The following is a 26,999-nucleotide window of genomic DNA, read 5'->3' as shown; positions in this document are numbered from 1 at the left end:
AAATGTAGTTGAAATGCACAAATTTCTAGAGACACACAAATTACCAAACTCAGGAATAAAAAATCTTATAACTACATAGCCTCCAAGTATCACCTCCCTCAAAACATTAATTACTGTGGTGATTAACATATGTACACAAGTTCTCTGATGCTTGTCCTTCCTGGAGGTGGAACTTAATTCCCTTTCCCATAAGCATGAGCATGGGCTTAATGACTGGCTTCTAGCTGGAAAGGGCAAAATAGTAAATTTGCAGTGAAGAAAGCTGACATTTAAACCAAGTGATCATTTTTTTTAAAGATTTTATTTTTATTTATTTATATTTTTTAAGATTTTATTTATTTATTTGACAGAGACACAGCGAGAGAGGGAAGATAAGCAGGGGCAGTGGGAGAGGAAGAAGCAGGCTTCCAGCTGAGCAGGGAGCCCGATGCAGGGCTTGATCCCAGGACCCTGAGATCATGACCTGAGCCAAAGGCAGAGGCTTAATAACTGAGCCACCCAGGCACCCCTAAGATCTTATTTTTAAGTAATCTCTAAACCAAAGTGGGGCTCAAACTCACAACCCCAATGCCAAGAGTTGCATGCTCCACCGACTGAGTCAGCCAGGTACCCCAAACCAAGTGATCGATTTTTTTTTTTTTTTAAAGATCTTATTTATTTGGCAGGAAGAGCACAAGCAGGTGGGGAGGCAGAGGGAGGGGGAAAAGCAGGCTCCATGCAGAGCAGGGAGCCCGATGTGGGACTCGATCCCAGGACTCTAGGATCAAGACCTGCGCCAAAGGCAGTGGCTTAACCAACTGAGTCAACCAGGAGCCCCCGAAGTGATCAATTTCAATAAATCATGTTGGTATCAAGTACCCTGTGATAGGATGTAATGAAAAAAGCACTTTGCTTCTGCGGTATTCCTTCCTAAAATCTAAAGACTCAGTTCAAAATGAGAAAACATCAGGGGTGCCTGGCTGACTTAGTTGGTTAAGCGTCTGTCTGCCTTTGGCTCAGGTCATGGTCCTGGGGTCCTGGGACTGAGCTCGGAATTGGGCTCCCTCCTCAGTGGAGGGTCTGTTTCTCCCTCTGCTCCTCCCCCTCCCTCATGCTCTCTTTCCCTCTCAAAATCTTAAAAAAAAAAAAGAGAAGAGAGAGAGAGAGAGAGAGAAAACATCAGATGAACCCAAACGGAAGGCCATTCTACAAAATAGTGACCAGTACTCCCCAAGAGTGTTCTTTCTCGCTCTTCAAACAGGATGACTCTATCCAGCTATGTCCATGTCGCAGATCTTTTTCTCCCACCATCTCAAATCTGCTGCTGAGCTACTCTTTACAATCCCTGACCTTTTCAAATCCAGAATTTCCAACTGGATCTTTTTTCAAAAATTTATTTGTTGAAAAAAAAAATTTTTTTTAATGTCATAGTCATCATACTTGTATCTTTTCAACAGGGCTTCCTTTAGATGTTTCAATACATATATAAAGGCTGCTTTGGTTTTCATCTGCTAAATCCAACATCGGAGTTTCACCTACAGTGTGTAGCTACTGACTTCTGTTTGGTTTGGGTTTTTTTCAGTTATTGTTTCTACTTTGCTACTTTCTTTCATCTGTGTACTTTTTTTTTTAAAGCCTGCCTTCCCAGGAATCACTACCCAGAGCTCGTGAGTGACTCTCTGGCTAGTCGGCCGGTTCTCTGCTCACCCTAATCCCAACCATAGTCGCAGGCGAGCTAAGCCACCAGTCTTCTCTGTTGGTTTGCCACTCAGACTGGTACTGTTACTGACACTGTTGCTGGGCTGGAGTTTTTTCCATGTATTGCTCCAGATCAGGTTAGCCCCCTCTGGAAGCAAAGGCGATGGTTTACACGATCTGCTCCACGCTGGTGGGATTATTGCACTGACCAAGGTTAAGGTGGGAGATAGGGGCATCCCCAGCTGAGAGTACCACAGACTTCCACTGTTTTTACCCAAAGTTCAGTGGTTTTTAAGAATATTCACTTCTCATTTTGGTGCATGCCCTTGGTTAGTTTCCAGAGGCTAGAAATAGTTGTTTTTGGTAATCATGTCCATTTTATCATTGCTTTATGGGGAGAGGATTTGCTCCTCTAAACCACTATAGCTGACCTTGAAGCCAGGAGATTTTAAGTTAATAGTAACTTAATATTAAGAAATACATACATCCTTTTATAGAAACTTCTAATTATAAATCTGTATATAAACAGGTTACCAATGCAAAACATTAAAATGGCCAACAATCCCATGGCCAGTACAAATAAAGAATCAACTTTTGCACCAAAGTTCTGGCAATTTTAGAGTGACATAACAGTTTTCTCTATTTATTTACATATTTATTTATTTAATCATAAAACAATCCAGCAGGGTGCCTGGGTGGCTCAGTTGGTTAAGCGTCTGCCTTCAACTCAGGTCATGATCCCAGCCAGGGTCCTGGGATCGAGCCCCACATCAAGCTCCCTACTCAGTGGGGAGTCTGCTTCTCCCTCTGCCCCTCCCCCTGCTCATGCTTTCTCCCTCAAATAAATAAATCTTAAAAAAAAAAAAAAAAAAAAAAAAAACAGGCAACAAAGATGCAGGTTTCACATTCAAAGAGGGAAAGCTGTTGACACATGTTGTCGCCTGGGCTGTTACCACTTCCTAACACTACTGAGCTCTCTATTTCATGAGGGAAAAATTGTTCCTCTGAGACTACGAGGGTGCCTCACCTTTGGGCTCAGTGATGATGTGGCTGACTCCAAGTCTCTGACAGACGTAATGGAAGGCCTGGTTCCCTGGATTGCACCATTGATCAATATAATCATTCGAGCACGTCCACAGCATGTTGTTCACTGTATCGTAACAGGCACCTGCGGAAAAAGCACACTTAACTGCCACACCATCCTCGGCCCGTATACATATTTCTCCAAAGCACTGCTAAAGAACGGAAGGGCGACTCTCTCTACTGCTGACAGTCCGCATCCCGAGTCCCGCATATTTTTCTGGCAAAGCATTAGGTTGGGATTTAGCAAGAAGGCAGGACTCCATCTCTACTTTGCTTAACTCCTTCATAAGAATGGAACAGAATGGAACTCGTGGAATACACAGTTCTTAGTAACTGACTTGTGATCCTTTTAATTCCTTAAAGGATTTAAGTGGTTTAAACCAAAACCCAGGTATTAACAGAACTAATGATCATTAACACATAGTAGAAGCCTTAGTAACTGAGCCCAAGATTTAAATCTGAGCTTCCCAGGAGCCAAGGCAAAGAGAAAATCTAGTATAGTACATAATGTTCATTTCCTAACAGTAAGAAGCACACCAATGCCTCATGGGCAATGAAATAAACCTCTTCACAGCATGAGCTGTGAGAAGAATTTGTTAGGGGCATCATCATACAACCTGAAAGACACTATCCTCGATAGCAATTTATGCAGAGAAATGTCACCTACAGCCGTTTCTTATGTTGATCCTTAAATAGCAGCATCAAAAAATTCTTTCTTACAAGGAAAAGGAATTGGCAAGATTTTTGGAGAGAAACTGCTTAAATTGAATTAAATTTAAATTGAATTTTCTAAGGAAAAGTGGGCATTTCTTACCCAATCCTGGTACAAGAGCACCACGCCCCAGTGAGCTTCCAGCAGCATCTATGAGATCGGCACGACTTGTGAACTGACCATCCGAAATATTATACACCAAGCTAGAGGCAAGGACTTTGGAAACAAATATTAAGCTGTTTAATAAGCCTTACGATGACAGTCTACTTTTCAAAGTTTAAACTTAAGGCTCTTAAGACCTTCATAAAATTCACACCTTTTTTGTCATCTGTTGGTGGTAACAATGAGGAGACAGAACACAAATGTAAGACCACAAAAAAGGGTCTTCAGTCAGTTAAGTACCCTACTTCGGTTGTGGGATCAAGCCCTGTGTCTGGCCCCACCTCTCAGCAGGGAGCTCTGCTCCCTCTGCCCTTTCCCCCCTGCCCGCCTGTGTGCTCTCTCAAATAAATCTTAAACACTCACACACAAACAACCCATCACAAATGCCCTATTAAATAGTGAGCCTTATTTTTCAAAATGTTTTAAAAATGGCAACTTTTTGTTGGGCGCCTGAGTGGCTCAGTCAGTTAAGCACCCGACTCTTGATTTCGGCTCAGGTCATGATCTCAGGGATGTGAGACTAAACCCTACACTGGGCTCTGCACTCGGTGAGCGGTCTGCTTGAGATTCTCTCTCCCTCTGCCCCTCCCCCTGTGCTCAATTGCTCTCTCAAATAAAATCTTTTAAAAAAATAAAGTGGCACCTTTTGCATAGATTTTCAATATAGATTACCAAGACTCATTGCAAGAGAAATCATGATCACTAACATCACTAGGTAATACCATTTATGAGAAACACCTTATATATAGTTGCTGCTCAATGAAGGTTGAGCATAGCTAACTCAAACATAACTCAAACATAGCTAGGTTGCTGTCCCTCCAAGCATGAACTCTAAAACTTGGAGACACTTTGGCCTTTTCCCTTAACACAGGATAGGTCAGTGATGTCAAACCTGGGCTCTAGGCTTCTGGGTTTGAATTCCAGGTCGACCTCTTCTGTGTGACCCAGAAAATGTACGAACCTCTGTTTCCTCATGTATACAGTGAAGCTAATAAAAGTACCTACCCTACATAGCTATTGTGAAGATTAAATGAATTAAAACATTTCTATAGGACCTGCACCAGCACAAACGTACTATTGTTATTTCTTCCTCACTTTTAACATAAAATTCTAGCACTATCTCTCAAGTTCCTTTTTCTTATTCCCATCCCCCTTGTAATTCAGATCCTCATCATGCCTGATCCAAGCTATCATCTAAAATGTTCTTTTGGGGGGCACCTGGGTAGCTCAGTTGAGCATCTGCCTTTGGCTTAGGTCATGATCCCAGGGTCCTGGGATCGAGCCACACATCAGGCTCCCTGCTTGGCGGGGAGCCTGTTTCTCCCTCTCCCACTCCCCCTGCTTGTGTTTCCTCTCTCGCTGTGTCCCTGTCCAAGAAATAAATAAAATCTTAAAAAATAAAACAAAGAAAAAAGAAAAAGAAACTGTACTTTCAGGACACCTGGGTGGCTCAGTTGGTTAAGCCTCTGCCTTCGGCTCAGGTCTTGATCCCAGAGTCCTGGGATCAAGTCCCACGTCATGCTCCTTGCTCAGTGGAAGTGTGCTTCTCCCTCTGCCTCCTGCTAACCCTGCTTGTGCTCTTTCTGACAAATACATAAAACAAAATCTTTCAGGGGTGCCTGGGTGGCTCAGTGGGTTAAAGCCTCTGCCTTTGGCTCAGGTCACAATCCCAGCATCCTGGGATCGAGCCCCAAATGGGGCTCTCTGCTCCGCAGGGGGCCTGCTTCCTCCTCTCTCTCTGCCTGCCTCTCTGCCTACTTGTGATCTCTCCCTCTGTCAAATAAATAAATAAAATGTTAAAAATAATAATAATAATAATAATATCTTTTAAAAAAACAAAAATTATACTTTCTTTTCTACTTTCCACTGTGCCAACCTGCACAACAAACTATCTTCCCAAATCTCTTTTTCACTGTGTTTGCCATGCATACGTCTTTCCCCAACTTGGCCACTTAAATGCATAATACCTGCTTTTCATGACTTAAACTCAAGACCTCAGGCTGTGTCTCCTTCCTCCCCTCCCCTCCGCAATAACCCCTTCTCTCAGATTCTGCAGCACTTCATCTGCCCCACACGGTTCAGGCGCTGATACAGGACTGTATATTACTCTCCACTTATTTCTCTCAACCAGACCAAGCACCACGGCTTCCACTTACTGAGTAGCCTCCGCAGCGACCAATGTGAACAGGACACAGAAGAAAGTTAAGCATTTATTGATTTGTTGGCCTAAAACAGAATCACTATGTAAGCTATAGCCCCATGAAAAAATGGCAGTGTGAAGGCCTGCTTTAATCGAATGGGGCCAATTTCAACGGAGTGACAAATTGAGGCTAAAAAGAGCTTAATAAGACTAATGGTAAATAAACAGACAAATAACCCAATTTAAAAATGGACAAAGGGGGCGCCTGGGTGGCTCAGTGGGTTAAGCCGCTGCCTTCGGCTCAGGTCATGATCTCAGGGTCCTGGGATCGAGTCCCGCATCGGGCTCTCTGCTCAGCGGGGAGCCTGCTTCCTCCTCTCTCTCTCTGCCTACTTGTAATCTCTCTGTCAAATAAATAAATAAAATCTTTAAAAAAAAAAAAATAAAATAAAAATAAAAATGGACAAAGGATTTAAATAGATATTTCTCCAAAGGAGACATACAAATGGCCAATAAACACAAGAAGAGATGTTCAACATCATTTGTCATTAGGGAAATGCAAATCAAAACCACAATGAAGGGGCGCCTGGGTGGCTCAGTGGGTTAAGCCGCTGCCTTCGGCTCAGGTCATGATCTCAGGTTCCTGGGATCGAGTCCCACATCGGGCTCTCTGCTCAGCAGGGAGCCTGCTTCTCTCTCTCTCTCTGCCTGCCTCTCCGACTACTTGTGATTTCTCTCTGTCAAATAAATAAATAAAATCTTTAAAAAAAAAAAAAAAAAAAAAAAAAAAAAAAAAAACCACAATGAAATATTACTGCATACCCACTAGGATGGCTATAACTTTAAAAAGTAGAAAATAAAGGTCACTGAGGATGTGGAGAAATTGGAACCCTTTTATGTTGCTGATAAGAATATAAAATGGAGCAGCCACTTTGGAAAACAATTTGGCAGTCCTTCCAAAGGCTAAACATATAGCTACTGTATGACCAGAATTTTATTTCTACGTTTACACATAAGTGAACACGAGCCTCCACAGAGACTTGTCCATGAATGTTCAGAGCAATATTACTCAAAATAGCCAGAAAGCAGAAACAACCCAAATATCAACAAAATGGGGTATATCCATGCAATGGAACATAATTCAGCCATAAAAAGGAATGAAGTAATGATTCCTGCTACCAAATGGATGAACCTTAAAAACGTAAAAAAAGCCAGTCACAAAAGCACATATATATTCCCATAAATATGAGAAGTCCAGGGATAAACCCCTACAGACAGAAGCAGATCAGTGGATGCCAGGGGTCGGGTGAGAGGAGTAAGAAGGGTAGTGGCCGCTGATGGGTATGGGTGAGAGGTTTCTTTTTGAAGTGATGGAAAATGTTCTAGAAGTAGACAGTGGTGATGGCTGCACAACTCTGAATACACTAAAACCACTGAATTGTACACTTGGAAGGTACGGATTTTACGGTAAGTTGTATCTCAGTGAAGCTAGTATTAAAAAAAGAGACTAATAGTAAATTTACATCATTTATTCAAGGGCTAAAGGGACATACTGGTTACATGAACTGTTAGAGAAAACAAGCTGTTGAGAAAAAGTCCAACCAATCTGCTTCTAAAGGCAAAAGAGCGTCCAGTTGTTATGCATATCTGTATCTAAATCTCAAACACATGCAATGTGTTGAATGTACTTGAAGTGGCCTAAAGGCTGATATTAGACACATGATATTGTACAAACTGCTGAGGTCAAATTTGTATCATCAGGCTGACAGTACGAAATGCTTTTTTGAAAGTCTATATGTGAAATAGGATCCTTTAATGGTATAACTACAAATCATTTTGAGAGGACAGAATGTGAAAAAATTGAGAATGAAAAACAGATTTTAAAAACATTTTAATTTTATGTGTCTAAATAAATTTCAAGTAAAAACACAAAGTGTTACCATATGTGAAAGGAACATTTGGGTTTTTGTTATTTCTTAGAGATACTCTCACATAACTTTATTGCATATGATCCCCAAACAATAGTGTGAGACACTACTTTTCTTTTATCTTTGCAGGCGGGAAAACTGAGGCTTGGAGGGGTAAACTTAATTAACAGTTCTTTCTGAATTGGACCTTTTTTTGCTTCACATTTTGTTTATGTGTCCTAAAATGAAGGCATTTTACATACTTTATTATTTATTTATTTTCAAAGATTTTATTTATTTGACAGAGAGAGATACACCAAGAGAGGGAACACAAGCAGGGGGAGTGGGAGAGGGTGAAGCAGGCTTCCTGCTGAGCAGGGAGCCCGATGCAGGGCTCGACCCCAGGACCCTGGGATCATGACCTGAGTGGAAGGCAGATGCTTAACGACTGAGCCACCCAGGTGTCCCTCACATACTTTATTTAATAGCTTTGGAATTCTATTCATAGTGGGTCAAGCTCTGGCTGTGTCATCTGCAAATATGGCAAAAGAGTATTTCCTAAAATTGTCCTGAACACACAGGATGATGGCTTTCAGAAATGTACTATTGTATCATCCACAAAAATTATAGTTTTAATTCCCCCTAACCCATAACTATATCACTAAGTTTTGTTGTTTTCAACGAGCCACTGCAAACAACAGAGGAAGTTTAACATCATTAATAGGAGAGCCTTAAATTGCAAAGTTAGAGATAAATTGGGCAAAGTGCCACAAATAAGACACACTTACTTTTTAGAGACGACAAACCACTTGTTCCCCCAAAAAGAGAACGGGTGGCAGAGCTGCCTGACCCCCCCGGGGGCGGGACCAGCATCACCAAGTATGTACCACAGGTATAGATGGGCGTTTTCCGAAGCATTTTCAGAGGCAGGCCACAGCTAGTATTTGCTGGGGAAAGGAATGGAAACAGTGTTAAGTGTTTGACACCAGATTAATTTGATTGCCAAAACATATTACAGTATGATGAAGGGGCTCCATATCCAAACAAGAATATGCCCAAATTTGGAAACTACAGCAACAAGTGGTAATCTAAGGAGAAATAATGATCTTCTGGCCCAGTCTCCTGGCCCCAAGCTCCCTATTCCATGAGCGGAACACTTTTTTTTTTTTTATGATTTTATTTATTTATTTGACAGAGAGAGATATCACAAGTAGGTGGAGAGGCAGGCAGGGGGGGTGGGGAGCAGGCTCCCTGCTGAGCAGAGAGCCTGATGAAGGACTCAATCCCAGGACACTGCGATCATGACCTGAGCCGAAGACAGAGGCTTTAACCCACTGAGCCACACAGGCGCCCCAAGCTGAACATTTCTAAAAGGTGTTCCCAATACCCAATATGCTTTTATGTCTCAAAATTTCGCTCAAAAGAATGAATCCTCGCATGGACTAGATCTCAGAATGAAAGAAGAATCCTGCTGTTTGTGCTTCCCAGAAAATGTACTCCAACAGACATCTTTTCATTTTATACAGAACAAATTCTTAACAGGTTTGGCTTATTACGTTCATTACAAACAGCTCTGAACATGAAATCAGCCTGAAATTTCAATCTATAACTAATTAATAAGAATAAAACCTTTCACGGTATCTACACCAGATAATTTTACATCTGCATGATTTATGAACCCCTTACATACGTTATATATTTATAACATATATAATTTATATTAAATATATAACATATACATTTAGGGTCAGTGACAAACTAAGTTATTCTTTCTAACCAAGAGGTATAAAATGCACGCCAATCTCTCTTTGTCGCTGGCAGATCTGAAAATGCATATTTAAGGATTTCCTACCTATTACTCTAGTCAGGACTGATAATGGCAGCAGAAAGTCAATTGGAATGCTTCACCTAAGAAGCTGTCAGGGTATAAAATAGAACTGCCCAAATAGACGTAAAATTGCCTTTAGATGGTTTAGATTAGAAAAATGAGAAAAGCAAACCCTAATCTGTCGGATACTTGTTTTGAACGCCTGTGCTTCTAAACAGCTCCACTTAAAACTCCAAATCCTCAACATATTCTTCATTCAGGGGCATACATTTCCCCACAGGTAGGAAACCCAAAAGGGGCAATGATTGGGAAATTAGCAACTTTGTGAGCATAACATTTTTCCAGGATGTTTTAATAGACGTCATATTAACATGGTAACAGGTATTAGTTTATCCCATAATAAAACATCCTAGACCCTTTGAATGCTAAACTGTCAAAAGTCACTTCGCCTAATAACTGTTGGATTTTTATGCGGCAACATCATGTCAGTGAATGTGCAGAGAATGAATATAAAAGTATGAGCTCACATGTTTTGAATACAATATCAGTTTACACAGTTTTCTAAATATACCCTTGCCTTCTGAGTTCTCTGTCTAATTTCGCCTATACTTCCTCCTCTAACAAAGATTCCTTTAGTACTTCTATTGTTCAGGGTAGGATTCAGTTTTCTCCCAAGGGAAAAAACCCAGAACAAGCCCTTGGCTTGTCAGGAAGTTGTTTATTTTGGTAAAAGGACCATTCTCTACAAAGTGTTTCTACCATTCAAATTATCCATAGACCCAAGTTATGACAATTATTAATAATTTCCTCACTTACATTTGATATAATAGACCCATGAAAATAAAATTCTATCCTTAAGTTCTAATATGAACCAGTAAGTACTTAATTTGATAGCCTCATAATGAATTAATCTAATATTTTCTCTTCCCAACATTTCAGTATGTGAAAGGATTAAAGCATAAAATTGCATTAAATTCATTAAACATTAATTCAGATGCATTTTTCTATATACGGTGTATTTTCTAGCCTTATCTTTTACTGTAGTCCATGATTTGTTATAGAGTCAAACAGTCGGTGTAATCTGCAAATTCATCAAGAAGAATGGTTCTTGGGGCGCCTGGGTGATTCAGTGGGTTAGGGCTCCTGCCTTCGGCTCGGTCATGATCCCAGGGTCCTGGGATCGAGCCCTGCATCGGGCTCTCTGCTCAGCAGGGAGCCTGCTTCCCTTCCCCTCTCTCTGCCTGCCTCTCTGCCTACTTGTGATCTCTGCCTGTCAAATAAATAAATAAAATCTTTAAAAAAAAAAAAAAAAAAAGAAGAAGAATGGTTCTTAACCTTGTTTTGGCCAGATAGATGGCCTTGAAAGTCTGGTAAAAATCAGGATGGATACACTTAAGATGTAGAAATCTTTGGGCAGTCTGTTCATGAGCCTCTTAAGGCTTATCTCAATTGAGAGCTCTTGCTTTTGAAGTACAGAACATGTATGCTTCGTAGGCTTTTTAATTTTAAAAAATGGAGGAAAATAAGAAACGTAAGTTTGTCTTTAACTGTATTTGCATAAAGAAATTCTGTAAGGTTAAATAAAAACTAATAAATACGTTACCTACAGGAGCCAGTGCAGGGGCAAGATGTATAACATGCTGAGATATGAGACTAAGATTTCTTTGTACATACCTTTCTATATTGCTTCTACTTTCAAACTCTATAAATGCATTATCTATTTAAAATATTAAAGTGCAAATACTACATGATTAATTCTAGAAAAAGCAACCTCCATTGTGGAGGGTTTGCCTCTTATTTGCTTGGCCAAGATTGTATTTAGTGAAGACAATGCTAAACATGAATTTTTTTACATTTATGAAGTATACGCTAAACATGAAATCGATTTACATTTATGATAAGGTATTTACAGTTAAAGACAGGGCTGTTTCGAATTATTATAGATTCATGCCAATTCATGTCTATAGCCAACATGTAATGGTTTGGAATTTAAAAAAAAAAAAAAAAAAAAAAAGGATGGCCTAGAAATGAAAAGGCGAAATACATAAAGGCAAGTGCTTTATATGGCACACCACGAGCACTCAATAAAATGTGCTGTCCAAGGGATGCCTCCTGGCTCAGTCAGAGGAGCATGCGTTCTTGGTCTTGAAGTGAGTTCAAGCCCCACACTGGGCGTAGAGGTTACTAAAAATAAGTACGCTTAAAAAAAAAAAAAAAAAAGAAAAAAGTACTGCCTGGATTCCAGAGGCAGCTCTCACTAACCACAAGCTGAATGTATCAAGCCATGAACAGGGTTTGACACTCTGTACAGTACCATGGTGCAAACCTGTCATCACATGTTTGCCCAAACCCACAGAATCCGCACCACCAAGGGTATACTCTGGACTTCGGGCGATCATGTCAGGTCAATATGGGTTCACCAACTGCAACAAATACACCACCTCTCGGTAAGGGGGAAGACTGCGCATGTGTGGGGGCAGGAGGTTTATGGGAAATCTCTCTACCTTCCTCTCAGTTTTGCTATGGATCTAAAACTGCTCTAGAAAATGAAGTCTTAAAAGATATATATGTAGCTGAGTGAAGCTACACAAGGTAAACAGATACAGTGAGCTAAGGGCAGCGTACCTGCTTGGTCTTCTTTCAGTGTGTTGGAGATGGTGGAGCCAGTAAGGGCAGCCAGTGTTGCGGACGGGGAGGCTCTGTAGCGTGAAAGTCTGCTCAGAAGCATCTCATTAATGCTTTTTGCAGATTCGCCCTCTTTTCTCATCAGAATTGTGCGTTCCTGAAGCGGGTTGGCTACAAATACACCATTTTCAACCTAGAGGTTAAAGAAAAAGAGGTCATCCTTCAGTGATACTGGTTTCTACCAAATCAGCAGATTTCTATTCAAAAATGGTATCATTGTGATCCGGTTGTTCAAAGGCTTTTCCAAAAACTGCCCCTGAGTAGATGTACACCTCAAAACTTAAGTGTTCTATAGAAACTACTGAGAACAGGGATGCCTAGGTAGCTCAGTGGGTTAGGGCCTCTGCCTTTGGCTCAGGTCATGATTCCAGGGTCCTGGGATCGAGCCCCACATCGGGCTCTCTGCTCAGTGGGAACCCTGCCTCCCCCTCTTTTTCTGCCTGCCTCTCTGCCTACTTGTGATCTCTGTCAAATGAATAAATAAAATCTTTTTTGTTTTTTAAAGCGTCCTTTTTTTTTTTAAGATTTTATTTATTTATTTGACAGACAAAGATCACAAGTAGGCAGAGAAGCAGGCAGAGAGAGAGGAGGAAGCAGGCTCCCTGCTGAGCACAGAGCCCGATGCAGGGCTCCATCCCAGGACTCCGGGATCATGACCTGAGCCGAAGGCAAAGGCTTTAACTCACTGAGCCACCCAGGCGCCCCTGAATAAATAAAATCTTAAAAAAAAAAAAAAAAAAAACTACTGAGAACAGGGCCACCTGGGCAGCAGGCCCAGTGGGTTAATTAAGCCTCTGCCTCTGGCTAAGGTCATGATCCCAGGGTCCTGGGATCGAGCCCCACATCGGGCTCTCTGCTCAGTGGGGAGCTTGCTTCCCCCTCTCTCTCTGCCTGCCTCTCTGCCTACTTGTGATCTCTGTCAAATAAATAAATAAAATCTTTAAAAAACAAACAAACAAACAACTGAGAACAAAAGAAAGGCAAGGTTAACTTTGAGCTTTCATTTTTCCTAACAGCATAGATTCTAAAAGCAGTGAGCCATGTTTTTTTTTTTTCCAATTTTCATTTTTTTTTTTAGTGAGCCAAGTTTAAGAGGTTCTACAAAAGACAGTTGATTAAAATTCCTTATATTGAATTCCACAGGCAGCTCTCCCTAATTACAAGCTTCTGACAGGTACAAGGAAGATGAGAGGAAAACAAATCAATCCATTTCTGATTTACTATTAAGTACAACGAGGAAGATAATGTCTTCTTGAAATATAATTAGTGGCTAAAATCCAAATTCTGTACTGACAGCAGTTGACATTAGCCCCGGCTGCTTGGGCGCTGGCGCGGCAATCCTGGAGAAAGACAGACTTTGTCTGCTACAAATACATGCCAGCAGCAGCTGGATCCTTGCTGGGGCTCAGCAGTTCTTCCTTCAACACTTGATTCGCCAACACAATCTCTGCAGTGGGGATTCCAAAATTCCTTCCATTTCAAGCTTGACTTTCAGCAGAGCACCTAGCTGGCTTTCCTGCTGAAAAGCTCCAGACCACTTCCTGGAGGCTGCTTCCACCCATCTCTCTTCCAACTCAAGTCTCTGTATCCAGCCTCATTTATCCTTCTTTTCCTCTGAATTCAGAGGAAGAAGTGCGTTCGCCTCTTGCAGTTTAAGGTTAACTCTTCCACTTCTGCCTCCTAACTGCTCCCTTAATTCACTCCCTTCTGCCCTGTTATCATCAGTTTCCCTTATGTCTTCCTTCTTGCTGGTTTCAAGGATACACAGACCTTACACAAGACCTTGGCGGCCCACTCAAGTACCTTCCCTTTTCTCCACTTCCATTCACTGGTGAGCATCTCAAATTACATCTCATGCTTCTGCATCTCCCTGTCCCCTTCTAGACGCAAGCTCCTGGATCTGGCAGGAGCCCCGGAGACTGATGCCACTAGCCAAGGCAAATGGGACCGGCCTGCTGCTCTGGGCTAGAGAGACAAGACGGGATGCGAGGGCAGAGAGGGAAGGCTTAACAGAAGCAAATAAAAAGCAAAGGAGTCCAACGTGAAAGGTTGGTAACAGAGAAGAATAAAAAGCAAGCAAATTCAGAAGCACAGCCAGGAAAGGTCCCAGAGACGGCTGCACAGAGTTGGGAAGACCTTTATGACACATTCACAAGTGATGAGAGAAAGGATTTCTTGGGGAGTCTAAAAATTCTATTTCTATTTCCTTGCCCCTCTTCTTCCCCTTTAGAGGGCTTAACTCCACCTCCTCCAACAAGTGGACATGCGTGATGGTCTACATATAACCTGAAACTAAAACCTTCTAGCTCTTCCTTACCTTCCATGTGGGCTCTCCTATGTTTGCCAGGTTTCTTGGGGCTCTCTTTCCACAGTTTTGGTAGAACACAATCCTGGTTTGGGTCTTCTTAATATGAACACTGACCTCTGTGTCAAGTACTCTGTTAGTGAGCTGCACTAACACAGTCCCTGCCCTCCTTGCTCTCGTATTTTTTGGTTCCACAGTCTCCACTTGCTTACACAGAAGCCTGCCTGGGATTAGACCCAGCCTCTGGTGTCTAAGACCTCTGCCTGGAACAATCTGTCCCCATGTCTTCCCGTGGCTGGCTCTTTCCACTCATTCAGGTCTCAGGCAGAATATCACCTCCTCAAAGAGACCTTCGGGACTACCAATCCAAAGGAGAGTCTCCTCCACCCTTTCCCAGGCCACAGCACGTCACCCTGTCCTGTTACCCACACAGTGCTTACGACTCGCTGAAGTTATCTTACTCATTCATTCATTTATTGTTTGCTCTACCTCCCCCACCCTGACGGAATGCCGGCTCCCCAAAAACAGGGATTCTGCCTGCATCGTTCACCAAAAACATCTTCAACTCTCAAGGGACAGCAGTAAATACTTGATGCCTGACTGAATAAACAAACCAGCATCCTCACTTGAATCCAATCCCACCTCTTTGTGGTGTGACTCCCACGTTCCTATAAACAGACGCGTCCTTGCTACTGAGATCCAGTCCCCCCCCCCCCCCCGACTGCCTCCCACTCCCCGGCATTTCCTCTCAAATAGCCTACTGTCGCCTAAAATGTAACACGGCCACATCGTTCTCCCCCACCCTCCGGCTACAGCAACCTTTACCAAGCAGAGCTCTATTTACGTCCCACAACTCTAAGAAGAACCCTTCAAAGGCATCCAAGATAAAAAATCAATCACTCTAAGCTTGGCATTCAAAAGCATTACCCAATCCGCCCCATGAGAAAAATCAATGGAGACCTTCCAAAAAAACGATGCTATTGCGTTCAAGTACTTTGAAAATACAGAGCAGCTGGTAGAGCACCTGGGGCGGCCAAGAGGGCTGCAGTTTGGTGCACAGAGTGGTAAATCTGGGAACCTCTGCTTGGCAGAGAAGCTCTTCAGGATTGCAAAGCTACCGATCTAGAAAGGAAGGAAAGAGCCCAAGAGGAATCTGCAGCAGTGAGTTTGTAGTGCCTAGAAGCTTCCCTCCTGGAAGCCTCGCGGCAGAGGTGACCATCCTCCTAAGCCTGAGGACCGAATCAGCCTCTTATGGTGGCCTCCCATCTCCACCTGGACACCCTCATGCTCTCCCCTCTGCACACCAGCCAATGATCATTCACCAACGTCAACGAAACCATGGCCTTCTGGTTTCAGAACCCTGCAGTAGCCTCCCAACACACTTAAAATAAAACTCAAACTACTATGAAGGCCCATATGGTCCATCCTCCATGGACTTCCCAGGCCCGCCTGCTTCTGTTCACCCTTCCTCACTAAGCTCTAGGCCATGTTGGCCTTCTGTCACATCTCCAAAGTGCCACGCTTCCTCCGAACTCCAGGCCTTGTAACTTGCTGTTCCCCCTTCCTAGATTCAACAACTATTCCAGTTTGCTCAGGCCTGTCCTGGTTTTAGCGCCAAGAGTCCCATGACCGGAAAAATCTCAGCCCCAGGCCTTGGTCACCCTATCCATCAGGAGGGATGGTGCTTATCATTCAGGTCTCAGCTCTAGTGTCCTTTCTTAGAAAGACCGGATCTGCCAGGTGAACTAGAGTTGCTCCCCATTTCCCCGCCCCAATCACGGTCACCTCACCCGGTTTTATTTTCTCACCTCTTATTTATTACTAGCTGAAACAGTTTTGTTGTTTCTTACTATCTCCCCACCCTCCTGTGAGCTCCTTTAAAACAAAGGCCTGGGGCGCCTGGGTGGCTCAGTGGTTAAATCCTCTGCCTTCGGCTGGGGTCATGATCTCGGGGTCCTGGGATCGAGCCCCACATCGGGCTCTCTGCTCAGCGGGGAACCTGCTTCCTCCCCTCTCTCTGCCTGCATCTCTGCCTACTTGTGATCTCTGCCTGCCAAATAAATAAAGTCTTTTAAAAAAATAATAAAAAAATAAATAAAACAAAGGCCTGTTACCCTGCCACACAGCCAAAGAGTAGTAGTAGGTACTAGATGAATACCGATGAATGAAGGGCATCTCAGTCATCCAGATCATAATTTAAAGGAAATAATAAACCTGTGGGGAAAAGAGAAGGGACCTAAAGTGCCCATTACTATGCTGACCATATGTTTAGGAAGGGATATAAAGAGGACAAAATAGCAATAAAATGGTCACTGAATCTCTCTGAAGAACAGCGGTTTATGGAGAGTGTGTACATGTGAGGCAGGAAGACCTCAGTACAAAACAGAAGATGTAAAAAATGTGCTCCAAAATGGTAAGAAAGGAGTTATAGAAGATTCTGTTATTCCGTAGTCTTAAAGGCCAGAGTCTAAGTGTCTTAGAACTGCAAAAGCCTGTGGCCCCAAGTGGCAGGCGAGGACACTGGTGGCCCCAGGGAATGATGCAACCTGGAGTCATGCCCTCATTTAGTTTCCTGCACACTGACTCTGGCCTTGGCCACCAGAAAGCATGATGCAAGCAAAGGCTTAAGGAGCACTTGTGCTCTTGAAAAGCTGGAGAATGGGAGGCGGTCTTGACCATTACAGCCCCAGTCAAGCTCCAAGCTGAATGAAGCTGCAGGGGTGACCTAAGCTTCCCCACACAGAGAAGGACCACCACCCAACTGAGCCCCACCAACATCTAAATCATTACTGCTAGCAGTCAGTTTTGAGCTTGTTTGTTGAGCAGTTAATTGAAATACCCACAAAGTCAGAGATTGTTCCATATTAATAGTTTGCTAGATAGAACATTCTCTATATTCCCTTTTTTACATTGTACTAATTATATTCCTATAGTCTACCTTATGTCATGATGACTTATCTACTCCATTCTGAGCGAATCAGAACTCATTTTGAAAGACCAGCATAGCCAGTGAAATTCTGCTCTGATTACCTATGCATTTTAGCCAGCCCTCAATCTTTTAGTTTTCCCTTGAGGCTAAATACCAGTACACCTATTTTGTAGATCAGACTTATGATTTTTCATAAGAAATGACAACAGAAGAAGCTGGTGATATTTGAAGTGCCAAAAATAGGTTTTTAGTTATTTAATTTCTGAGAGCACATGGGTGGCTCAGTTGGTCAAGTGCCCAACTCCTGATTACAGCTCAGGTCATGTAGGGTCATGAGATCAAACTCTGTGTGGGGCTCTATGCTGGGCATGGACTCTGCTTAATAGTTAGTCTCTCTCTCCCCCTCTCCCTCCATCCTGCATTCACATTCACACCTCAAAAAAATACAGATTTGAAAAAAAAAAAAAATACAGATTTGTCTCCTGATTATAAAACTAAAAATGGTCTCTTCTATAGCTGTTTTGTCACTTTATGAACCTTTAAATCTTGCTTTATTCTTGACCCAAAAGCTGCCATGAACTATTAAAACCAGAGCCTTGGGGCACCTGGGTGGCTCAATGGGTTAAAGTCTCTGCCTTCGGCTCAGGTCATGATCCCAGGGTCCTGGGATCAAGCCCCGCATCGGGCTCTCTGCTCAGTGGGGAGCCTGCTTCCTCCTCTCTCTCTGCCTGCCTCTCTGCCTACTTGTGATCTGTCTGTCAAATAAATAAATAAAAATTTTAAAAAATAATAATAAAAAAATAAAACCAGAGCCTTCTCAAAACTCTCTGAGAGCTCCTCATGTCCCCTCTAATAAAATCCAAATACCTTACAAGGCCCTACATGAAATGGTCCCAGCTGACCTTACCCATCACCACCCTCTCACTACTCACTTGCATGAGGTACAGAAATGTGTAGAACATGTGACTCTTGATCTCAGGGTTGTGAGTTCAAGCCCCACACTGGGCATAAGATTTATTTAAAAAAAAAATTTTTTTTTTTAAAGGAGGGGGTAGCATCTGGCTGGCTCAGTTAGTAGGGCATGCAACTTTTGATTTCAGGTTTTGAGTTCAAACCCCACGCTGGCACAGAGCTTACTTTAAAAAAAAAAAAAAAAAAAAGTATAACAAATTAGCATTTGTGTAAAGACAGAAAAGGAAAAATATGCATGTGTATTTGTACATGCTCATATTGGGAAGAATACAGAAAAACGTGTTAACATTATTTGCCTCTAGGGAGGGAAGAAAATGAATTAGAAGGCGGGTGGGTGGGAGACTTTTGTATCATTTGAATTTTTAGACTATATAAATAGACTATTTTTAAAAGTATTCAAAACAAGGTAACCATCACTAAATTTGGAGAGAAATTTATCAGTACTCCCAAGTTTCTGGGTGAAATCATAATTCATAGTAAACCTAATTCTTTCCAATAATTAGAATTAGCCACATCTAAGCAGCAAATATTTATACTATTTAGAAACCAAAATTTCCATGAATCAGAAAAATAAAGAATTTTAGTCTTCAGCCTTTTCAAAAACGAAACTCTGCCATTTGTGACTACATGGATGGGCCTTGAGAGTATCAGACTAAGTGAATAAATCTGACTGAGAGAGACTGTATGATCTCCCTTTGGAAGACAAAAAAAAGGTCAAACTTACAGAAACAGAAAAAACTGTGGTTGCCAGAGGCTGTGGGGTGAGAGAGGGGAGTTGTTGGTCTAGGAGTACAAACTCTCAGAAAATGAGTAAGTTCTGGGGACCTAATGTACAGCATGGTGACTATAGCTAATCACAAAGTATACTTAGAAGTTATTAAGAGCATATCTTAAATGGTACCATACATGCACATAAATGTGGTAGACACACGACATGACAGGTATTAACTAACTTGAAATCGGTAATCATTTCACAATATACACATATGGCAAATCATCACCTTAAAAGTTTATTTTTTGTCAGTAATACCTCAATAAATGGGGGGGGGACGGGTTGAAGAAGCTTTTTTGGTTTGGTTTTTGGCCAAGGCAGTTCATCAGAGGGCCATGGCTATGTCAATTTTGAAGATGACTTTATTACCTGTTCAATAACTTAAAATTTTAAAAACAAAGTTAAAAATACTTCAACAATCCCCACAGTCTACTCTACTATCTCCTGCTTCTTTCTCTCCTTTTTTTCATGACAAACGTCTGGAGAGAATTAGCTGTTCTTCTCATCTTACCCTCTTCACCACAATCGACGACTACCTGCCTTTACCCCTCCAAGTCCCCACAACTGATCTTACTGAGGCTACTACCCATGGCCTCCATATTCTCCAATCAATGACCTCTTTCAAATTCAATGCTGACTTCTCAACACAATTCAATGCTATTAACCAAGTTCTTCTTTTTATAAAAATTTACTTGAGAGTGCTTGACTGGCCCAGTTGGTGGAGCATGCGATTTTTTTTTTTTTAAAGATTTTATTTATTTGTCAGAGAGAGAGAGAGAGTAAGCACAGGCAGACAGAGTGGCAGGCCGAGGCAGAGGGAGAAGCAGGCTCCCTGTTGAACAAGGAGCCCGATGTGAGACTCGATTCCAGGACGCCGGGATCATGACCTGAGCGGAAGGCAGCTGCTTAACCAACTGAGCCACCCAGGAGTCCCAGAGCATGTGATTCTTGATCTTGGGGTCAGGGATCTGAGCCCCACACTGACATAAAGATTACTAAAAATTCACTTAAAATTTTTAAGCCCATTTTTAAACTTTTAAAACAAAAAGATGATGGAAAGCAAGTCTTGCTAGAGGTAACTTTTTTTTTTTTTTAAGAATTTTGAGAGAGAGCATGAGCAGAGAAAGGGGCAGAGGGAGAGGGAGAAGGAGAGGGATAGGCAGACTCCCCACTGAGTGGGGATCCCAACATGGGACTCAATCCCATGACCATGACCCAAGGGGAAGTCAGATACTTAACTCAACCTTGGAGGTTGAGCAGACAGCATTTGCCGACTACAGATGGAGTTCAGGAGGGAAAAGAGGATTCAAGTGTAACACTAAAGGTCTCTGGCCAGCAGTGGAGGGACACAGACACCATCAACGGAGAAGGGAAAGCCAGGAAGAGAAGCTCTGGGGTAAAATCAGGAGTATGGCTGGGGGCATATTTAGCTTGCAGTGATAATCAGACTTCCAACGGAAAAGTCTCCTATCCTGTGCATATAAATATCACACCCACATCGGTATGCAGCCAGAGTCTGGGGACAGGTTCTGGCTGAGCAGATTTGAGCACCGTCAGTACACTGAGGGGTTTGAAGCTCCATGACAGTAGGAGACCAGCCAGAGGGTAAGAGCAGACAGCGATGGAAGGCATCCTGGAAACAGGTCCCGAAGCACATAACTGTTGAGAAGTAGGGAAGACCGGGCTGAGCAGGAACAACCAGTAGCAGGAAAGTCCTAGGAGAGGTCCCACAAGCCAAGTGAAACCGTTTCAGGAATAGGGGAGTGATAAACCACATTAAACACTGCTAAAAGGTCAAGTAAGTTGACTTTGAACTCGGTAAGGTCCAAGACCCTGGCAAATGTGGAAGAGCTAGCTGTTCTGGTGGCGAGGGATGGGATACAAGACTGATTAGAGCAGGCTCAAGACTGAATGGAAGGAAAGAACATAAAAACAGTAAGAATAAACTGTTTCAAATGCAGGGCTGTAAAGGGAAGCCAAAGATCGGAGAGAGGAGGTGGGTATAGGTCAAGGGAGTTGTTTTTGTTGTTTTTCTTTCCCTACAAGACAGGATATCCTCTAATGGATTTGTATGCTGGGGTGAATGATCCACGGAGAGGAAAGCCATTAATGCAGGAGGACTACTGCAGAAGGAATCCACCTCTACAACTTCTATTACACAGCAGGTAGTGTGAATATAGTATTCTGAATCTAGCTTTCTGCACTCAACAACGTAACTTGGCAATTCATCTAGTTTGCCTATGCAGATCCGCCTCATACTTCCTAACGGCTACACAGGGTTCCATCCCATAGACGTACCAGAGGCAATAAGCCAGACATCCGTGTTTAGCATTTTAGAAGCTGCTAAACCAGTGGCTAGTGTTGCTTAATTTATTTGATTAAAACTTTCAAACATATAACAGAGAACAGTCTAATGAACCTCCTTCAGGATTCAGCTAGGACCCAGATATTGCCACAGCAGTTTGACCTACCACTTTTTTCGCTCAGGCTTTTGAAAGCAGCTCTCAGACATGAAATTCTACTTCTGAATACTTTGCTACACATCTCTAAAAATGTGAACATTTTTATGGAGCCACGATTCACATACTTCAAAAAAGTTAAACTCTTGGTTTCATTTAATATTCAAATTCTAAAGTTTCTAAAGTATTTTTTAATGGTTTGATACACACTCCAAAAAGGATTCAAAGGTTGTTCCTTTAATCTAACACAGGTTCCTTCAGCCCCAATTTTTCATTCAGTGCCACTGACAGGCTATTTTAGTTGTTCTGTTTCCTCCAGGGCAGGTATGGGCTTTTGATTGTACAAGTATAGGTCTAAAAATATCTTTGTTGTCTTCCCACTTGAGGGACCTTTTGTATGACTAACTTCTGGGTTGCAAATCAGTTTCCCTCAGAATTTTGAGAGAACTACTCAGTTTTTATGTCTGATAATGCTACTGAATAGGAGGGGGCTTTCCTTATTCCTCATTTGTACAGGATTTTATCTCTAGAAGCTTCAGAACCTCCTCTTTACCCCTGATCATCTGAAATTTCAGGATGCTATGCCTCCGTGTGGGAATTTTTCATTCACTGTGTCAGAGACCAGTTAATCTAGACAACAGGGTCCTTTCGTCTGACGTTTCTCTCGTATTGCCTCTTTGATCATGCTGTCCTCTTTGTTTTCTGTTCTCTTTTTGGAATGCCTATTACTAGGACTTTAGAGGGATTGCTCCTTACATTTTTTTTTTTTTTAATCTCTTCTCCCGTATTTACTGTTCTTTATTCTATTCTGTCCTGCTTTCTGGGAGATTTCTTATTTTTAACCCTTTTATTTTTTCCAATGTTGACAACCCTAGTCTTCATTTCCAGGAGCTCTCGCTGATTCTCTGGTCTTTTCTCCTGACCTCTTTGGGTTGTATGAGTGCAAGATCCTCTCAATGTCCGTAGAGTTAGTGTTTAGAAAATTTTATTCTACTGCTATTGGATCTTATTCTGATTTTTAATTTTCATATTGGAGGCTTTCCTCATTGGTCTAGAGATCCTAGGTTGTCTAAATTTTTAATAAGGTACTTTTTACACTTGATCTTAGCCAAAGGCCGAGAAGCGATAATAATAAGGTACTTTTTTTTAATTTTTTTTTTTTAAAGATTTTATTTATTTATTTGACAGAGAGAAATCACAAGTAGATGGAGAGGCAGGCAGAGAGAGAGGAGGAAGCAGGCTCCCTGCTGAGCAGAGAGCCCAACGCGGGACTCGATCCTAGGACCCTGAGATCAGGACCTGAGCCGAAGGCAGCGGCTTAACCCACTGAGCCACCCAGGCGCCCAATAAGGTACTTTTTAAATGTGCACAAAAGAGGGCACCTGGGTGGCTCAGTGGGTTGAGCCGCTGCCTTCGGCTCAGGTCATGATCTCAGGGTCCTGGGATCGAGGCCCGCATCGGGCTCTCTGCTCAGCAGGGAGCCTGCTTCCTCCTCTCTCTCTCTCTGCCTGCCTCTCTGTCTACTTGTGATCTCTCTCTGTCAAATAAATAAATAAAATCTTTTAAAAAAATAAATAAATGTGCACAAAAGAAAAACAAGAAGCTCCCCCATGGGGCCATCACCTGGCTTCAATAATTTAAAAATATGTTGGCATTTTTTTCTTCCCCTCTACACATACCTCTCCAAAGTTTGGGGTTTTGTTGGGTTGGGATTTTGTTTTGTCTTGTTTCTGGGTTGTGTGGATTTTGGAGGGTTTGTTTTTTTATTTTGGTATCTGCTCTTTTTTAAACTAATCAGCACTAATCAGCAATGCTGTGCACATGGCTGAGGCTTGCTTACTGGAGAACTCACTTGCGGGTGATTCACTAGGGCAGCAAGCCTTTTCCTTAAATGAACCCCAATGTCCGTACATGGAGATCTTTTTTCCAGAGTCAGTTTCTTCAGAAAATAAAGTCCAGTCTTTCACCCAGGCAGCCAGAGTACAAACATGTACACCAGCAAAGGGGAGCACAGCTCCTTTTATTAACTTTCAGCCTGTTGGCCTCGCACCATGGCTCTACACCACAATTCCCATGACTCTCTAGGGTTGGCAGGGGTGACTCCTCTCTCTTCCTCTTGGTTTTCCCCTAAACATACAACCACTTCAAGTCTAGGCTTGCCCCCACCAAGGAACAGGAAGGGATACTATCTCCAGCTCCTAAAGAAGAGGAATGGGAGATGCAGAAACATCTCGAGCTGAGGAACAAGAAATACAGGTTTCACTGCAAGTTACAAAGATAACCAAAAGAGGAATTAGAATAAATAAATTATGAGGAAGAAGAAAAGAGTAGGAACTGGACCAAATCCTTGTCTATTGCAGGGAGGAAAATAACAGAAATATATGATGATCATAAATCGAAAAACAGCAATATAGTTTTTTACTTATAGAAATGAAGGCAACCACCAGAAGAAGGAAAAGTGGAAACCATGAAAGTGAGCACCTACGAGAAGCAGCCAGAGGCCAGATGAGGGACTCTCACTTTTCCTGAGGAACCTGGATGTGCTACCTGAAGCTTTGGTCCATGTTCATGTATTTCTTTGATACGGTTTTTTCTTTTAACTTAACAGTAGCATTATCAGAGAAAGGGGAGATTCTTTATGTTTTCCCATTATACTTGGGATAAAGACCTAGATCATTTAGCCAGCTGGTAAGTCTGTTAAAAACCGCAACAACAAAAAGCTCTTCTGACAATCATGAACACATGTTCAAGTAGCACAATCTCTAGCAGACCAATTCAAAGACTCACTGTGGCTGGAACATCTTATAAAAAAGATGATGATTAAACAGAGAAACCAGATAGAAACAGAAGAGAATGTACTTTATGATACTAGACTCCTGACTGATAATTAGCTGGCGGATAGGGGACAGGCTTCCCAGAAGAAGTTTAAATCCTACTAAAATCTATTCAAAAATTACTTCAGTGTTGTATTTATTTTTTCCAGGAATGTGAATTTCTTCCCGGAAGGAGGCTGTAAATTACATCATTAAAAAAGGTTTTGTCACACATTGGCTTGGGGCATCTTTTTCTTTTATAGGTCTTCAGCAATGGAAATGCTCTAGATCTTTGATGTTTAATATAAAAGCCAGTCACATGTGGCTACTGAGCACCTGAAGCTGGCTATTGTGAGTGAGCAACTAAAGTTTTAATTTTGTTTAATTCTAATTTAAATTTAAATAGCCACATGTGACTACAGCCTGCCACAGCAGACAAGTACAATTCTAGACTACCAGGACTCCTACTCTTTTCTTATACTAAGCTCTCTCCTGTGCATTCTAGCCACTTTGGCTATTGTCATTTCCTAAAACACACATGCTTACTCCTGTCACAGGGCCTTTGCACCTATGGCCTCTTCTCCCTAGGAAGTTCTACTCTCTCCTATTCCCCAACTTCATCTGGTTAACTATTGCTTTTCCTTTTCTACCTAAAATTATCTTATCTGCTGGTTTGCTCGCTTCTTGATTTTTTCGTCACTCCACCACTACCACCTGAACCCACCCACCAGGCAGAATACAAGCTCCATTAGAGCAAGGCGTCTGTTCAGCTTGCCCATCACTGTATTCCCACCACCTAAAGACAACACTGTCTGACTCACAGTACACAGTATCTACTGAACAAATGCCTTCTCATGATTTTAATTGTCTCACAGAGACTCCCAGTATCTACTATGGTCCCAGTCTTGCCACTGCAATTTAGTTCCACATTTCCATCAAGCCCCATGACCATTTCTACTTAAAAATCCCACTGTCCAGGGCACCTGGGTGGCTCGGTCGTTAGGCATTTGCCATTTGCTTGGATCCTGATCCCAGGGTCCTGAGATGGAGCTCTGCGTCGGGCTCTCTGCTCAGCAGGGAGTCTGCTTCTCCCTCTCCTACTCCCCCTACTTGTGTTCCCTCTCACTGTGTCTGTCAAATAAATAAAATCTTTAAAAAAAAAAAAAATCCCACTGTCTACACATTAACTATTATTATCTGCACTCAGTTGCCAGATTAACCTTCAGAAAGCTTGGCTTTATCTATGTCATAACTCCAAACAAAGAAACCTTGAAAGAAATCCAAAAGAAAAGCCAATTTAGAGGCAAGAGTGGACACACTGTACATACTCCCAACTTTCTCGGGTCCTTTGTAAACCAATACAAAAAGAAACCAAAAGAAAATTTCTCTGCAAAGACACAAAATGAGAAAGTGAATCTTACCACAAGTTCGAAAATATCCATGAAGACAGAATGTCCCTTAGGGGTTTTCTCATTCAGACTGGCAGGGGACCAGATCCAATAGAAGTAAGTACCATCTGAAGAAAGGTGCACAGTGCTCATGGTGCTGCCAACGGGGAGATGATTGGCTGGCATTGGCACCATCTGGCACACCTGGACATGAAAGGGAAGAAAACTTCATTAGCGTGACATGCAACTTATTAATTCTATCAGTTCACCACTCATGCTATTAAGTCCAAGATCAGAATTCAGTAGGCTTCCTGGTCAAAACTACTAGCTCTAAGAGATGAAAATTACATGACAAAAATACAAAAAGTCATTCAATGGGCCATGCAACAGACAAAAGAGGCTGGAGTATTAGAATCTGCTGAGCATGTGTTTTGTCAAATATTGAAAACAAAGCTTTAGAGAAATAGTCCTTGCTGAAATGTCCGAAGTTTTCCTTAGTAAGAATTTCAGACTATTAATTATATTTAAAAGGCTAGGGACTGTATCTTATTTACTTTATTTCCCAGCACCTACTTCAGAGTCCAACACAGTTATTTAATAAATATGGAAGGAAGTGAAAAATAGGGCAGAAGGAAGACAAGAGGGAAGCCAGAGAAGGGAGACAAGGGGAAAAGAGAAAGAAAACAAGCCAGGCACATGCAAGACCCTAACCCAGCACAGCACACGTGGGCTTAGTGAGATGCACCAAGTCCCTTGGAAGGAAAAAGACAAATGCCAATTGTCTGTATCAGACACAGTGTTTCTAATAATAAACCTCCTTCAGTTTCAATATAAGGAATGAGCTTTGCAACATTTCATATTAAATGAGCAGTTACATACTCCTGTTTACTGTAAGAGAAAAGCCCTTAAAATGAGAGAAAATGGGGACCCAGAAAACTGCTGACTAGGTTTTTCAAAAATGCTGAGGGTAGGAGCAGAACTGAAAATCCCAAAATAAAAATAATTAGAAAAGGTCAGATGCCTTCGGGAACAGCAAGAACCACTTTCAGTTATTCCATCTCTCGGGGTGAATCACTCGTTTTCCTAAGGTTACTTCTGACCCTTGAACTCATGTCATAGGAATTTTTTTTTCCAGACTTGTTTTGTCTATTTGAAAAGTTAAAAAGT

At 42.0% G+C, this 26,999-nt stretch overlaps 1 protein-coding gene across 8 annotated transcripts in view; it reads right to left on the bottom strand.

Annotated features, from left to right (window-relative positions):
* HECTD4 (HECT domain E3 ubiquitin protein ligase 4) overlaps positions 1–26,999 on the bottom strand; it is a 184,529-nt gene that overhangs the window by 92,331 nt on the left and 65,199 nt on the right. For all 8 annotated transcript variants that reach the window (XM_059139623.1, XM_059139624.1, XM_059139626.1 and 5 more), the window contains exons 7-11: positions 25,866–26,036; positions 12,135–12,327; positions 8,470–8,628; positions 3,575–3,688; positions 2,705–2,845 (exon numbers count right to left, since the gene is read on the bottom strand). In XM_059139623.1, the coding sequence (XP_058995606.1) occupies positions 2,705–2,845; positions 3,575–3,688; positions 8,470–8,628; positions 12,135–12,327; positions 25,866–26,036 (778 nt within the window). The remainder of the gene's footprint in view (positions 1–2,704; positions 2,846–3,574; positions 3,689–8,469; positions 8,629–12,134; positions 12,328–25,865; positions 26,037–26,999) is intronic.

Source organism: Mustela lutreola, chromosome 11 (assembly GCF_030435805.1).
Source record: "Mustela lutreola isolate mMusLut2 chromosome 11, mMusLut2.pri, whole genome shotgun sequence".
Taxonomy (NCBI): Eukaryota; Metazoa; Chordata; class Mammalia; order Carnivora; family Mustelidae; genus Mustela; species Mustela lutreola.
This window is presented reverse-complemented; position numbering and strand designations above follow the sequence as displayed.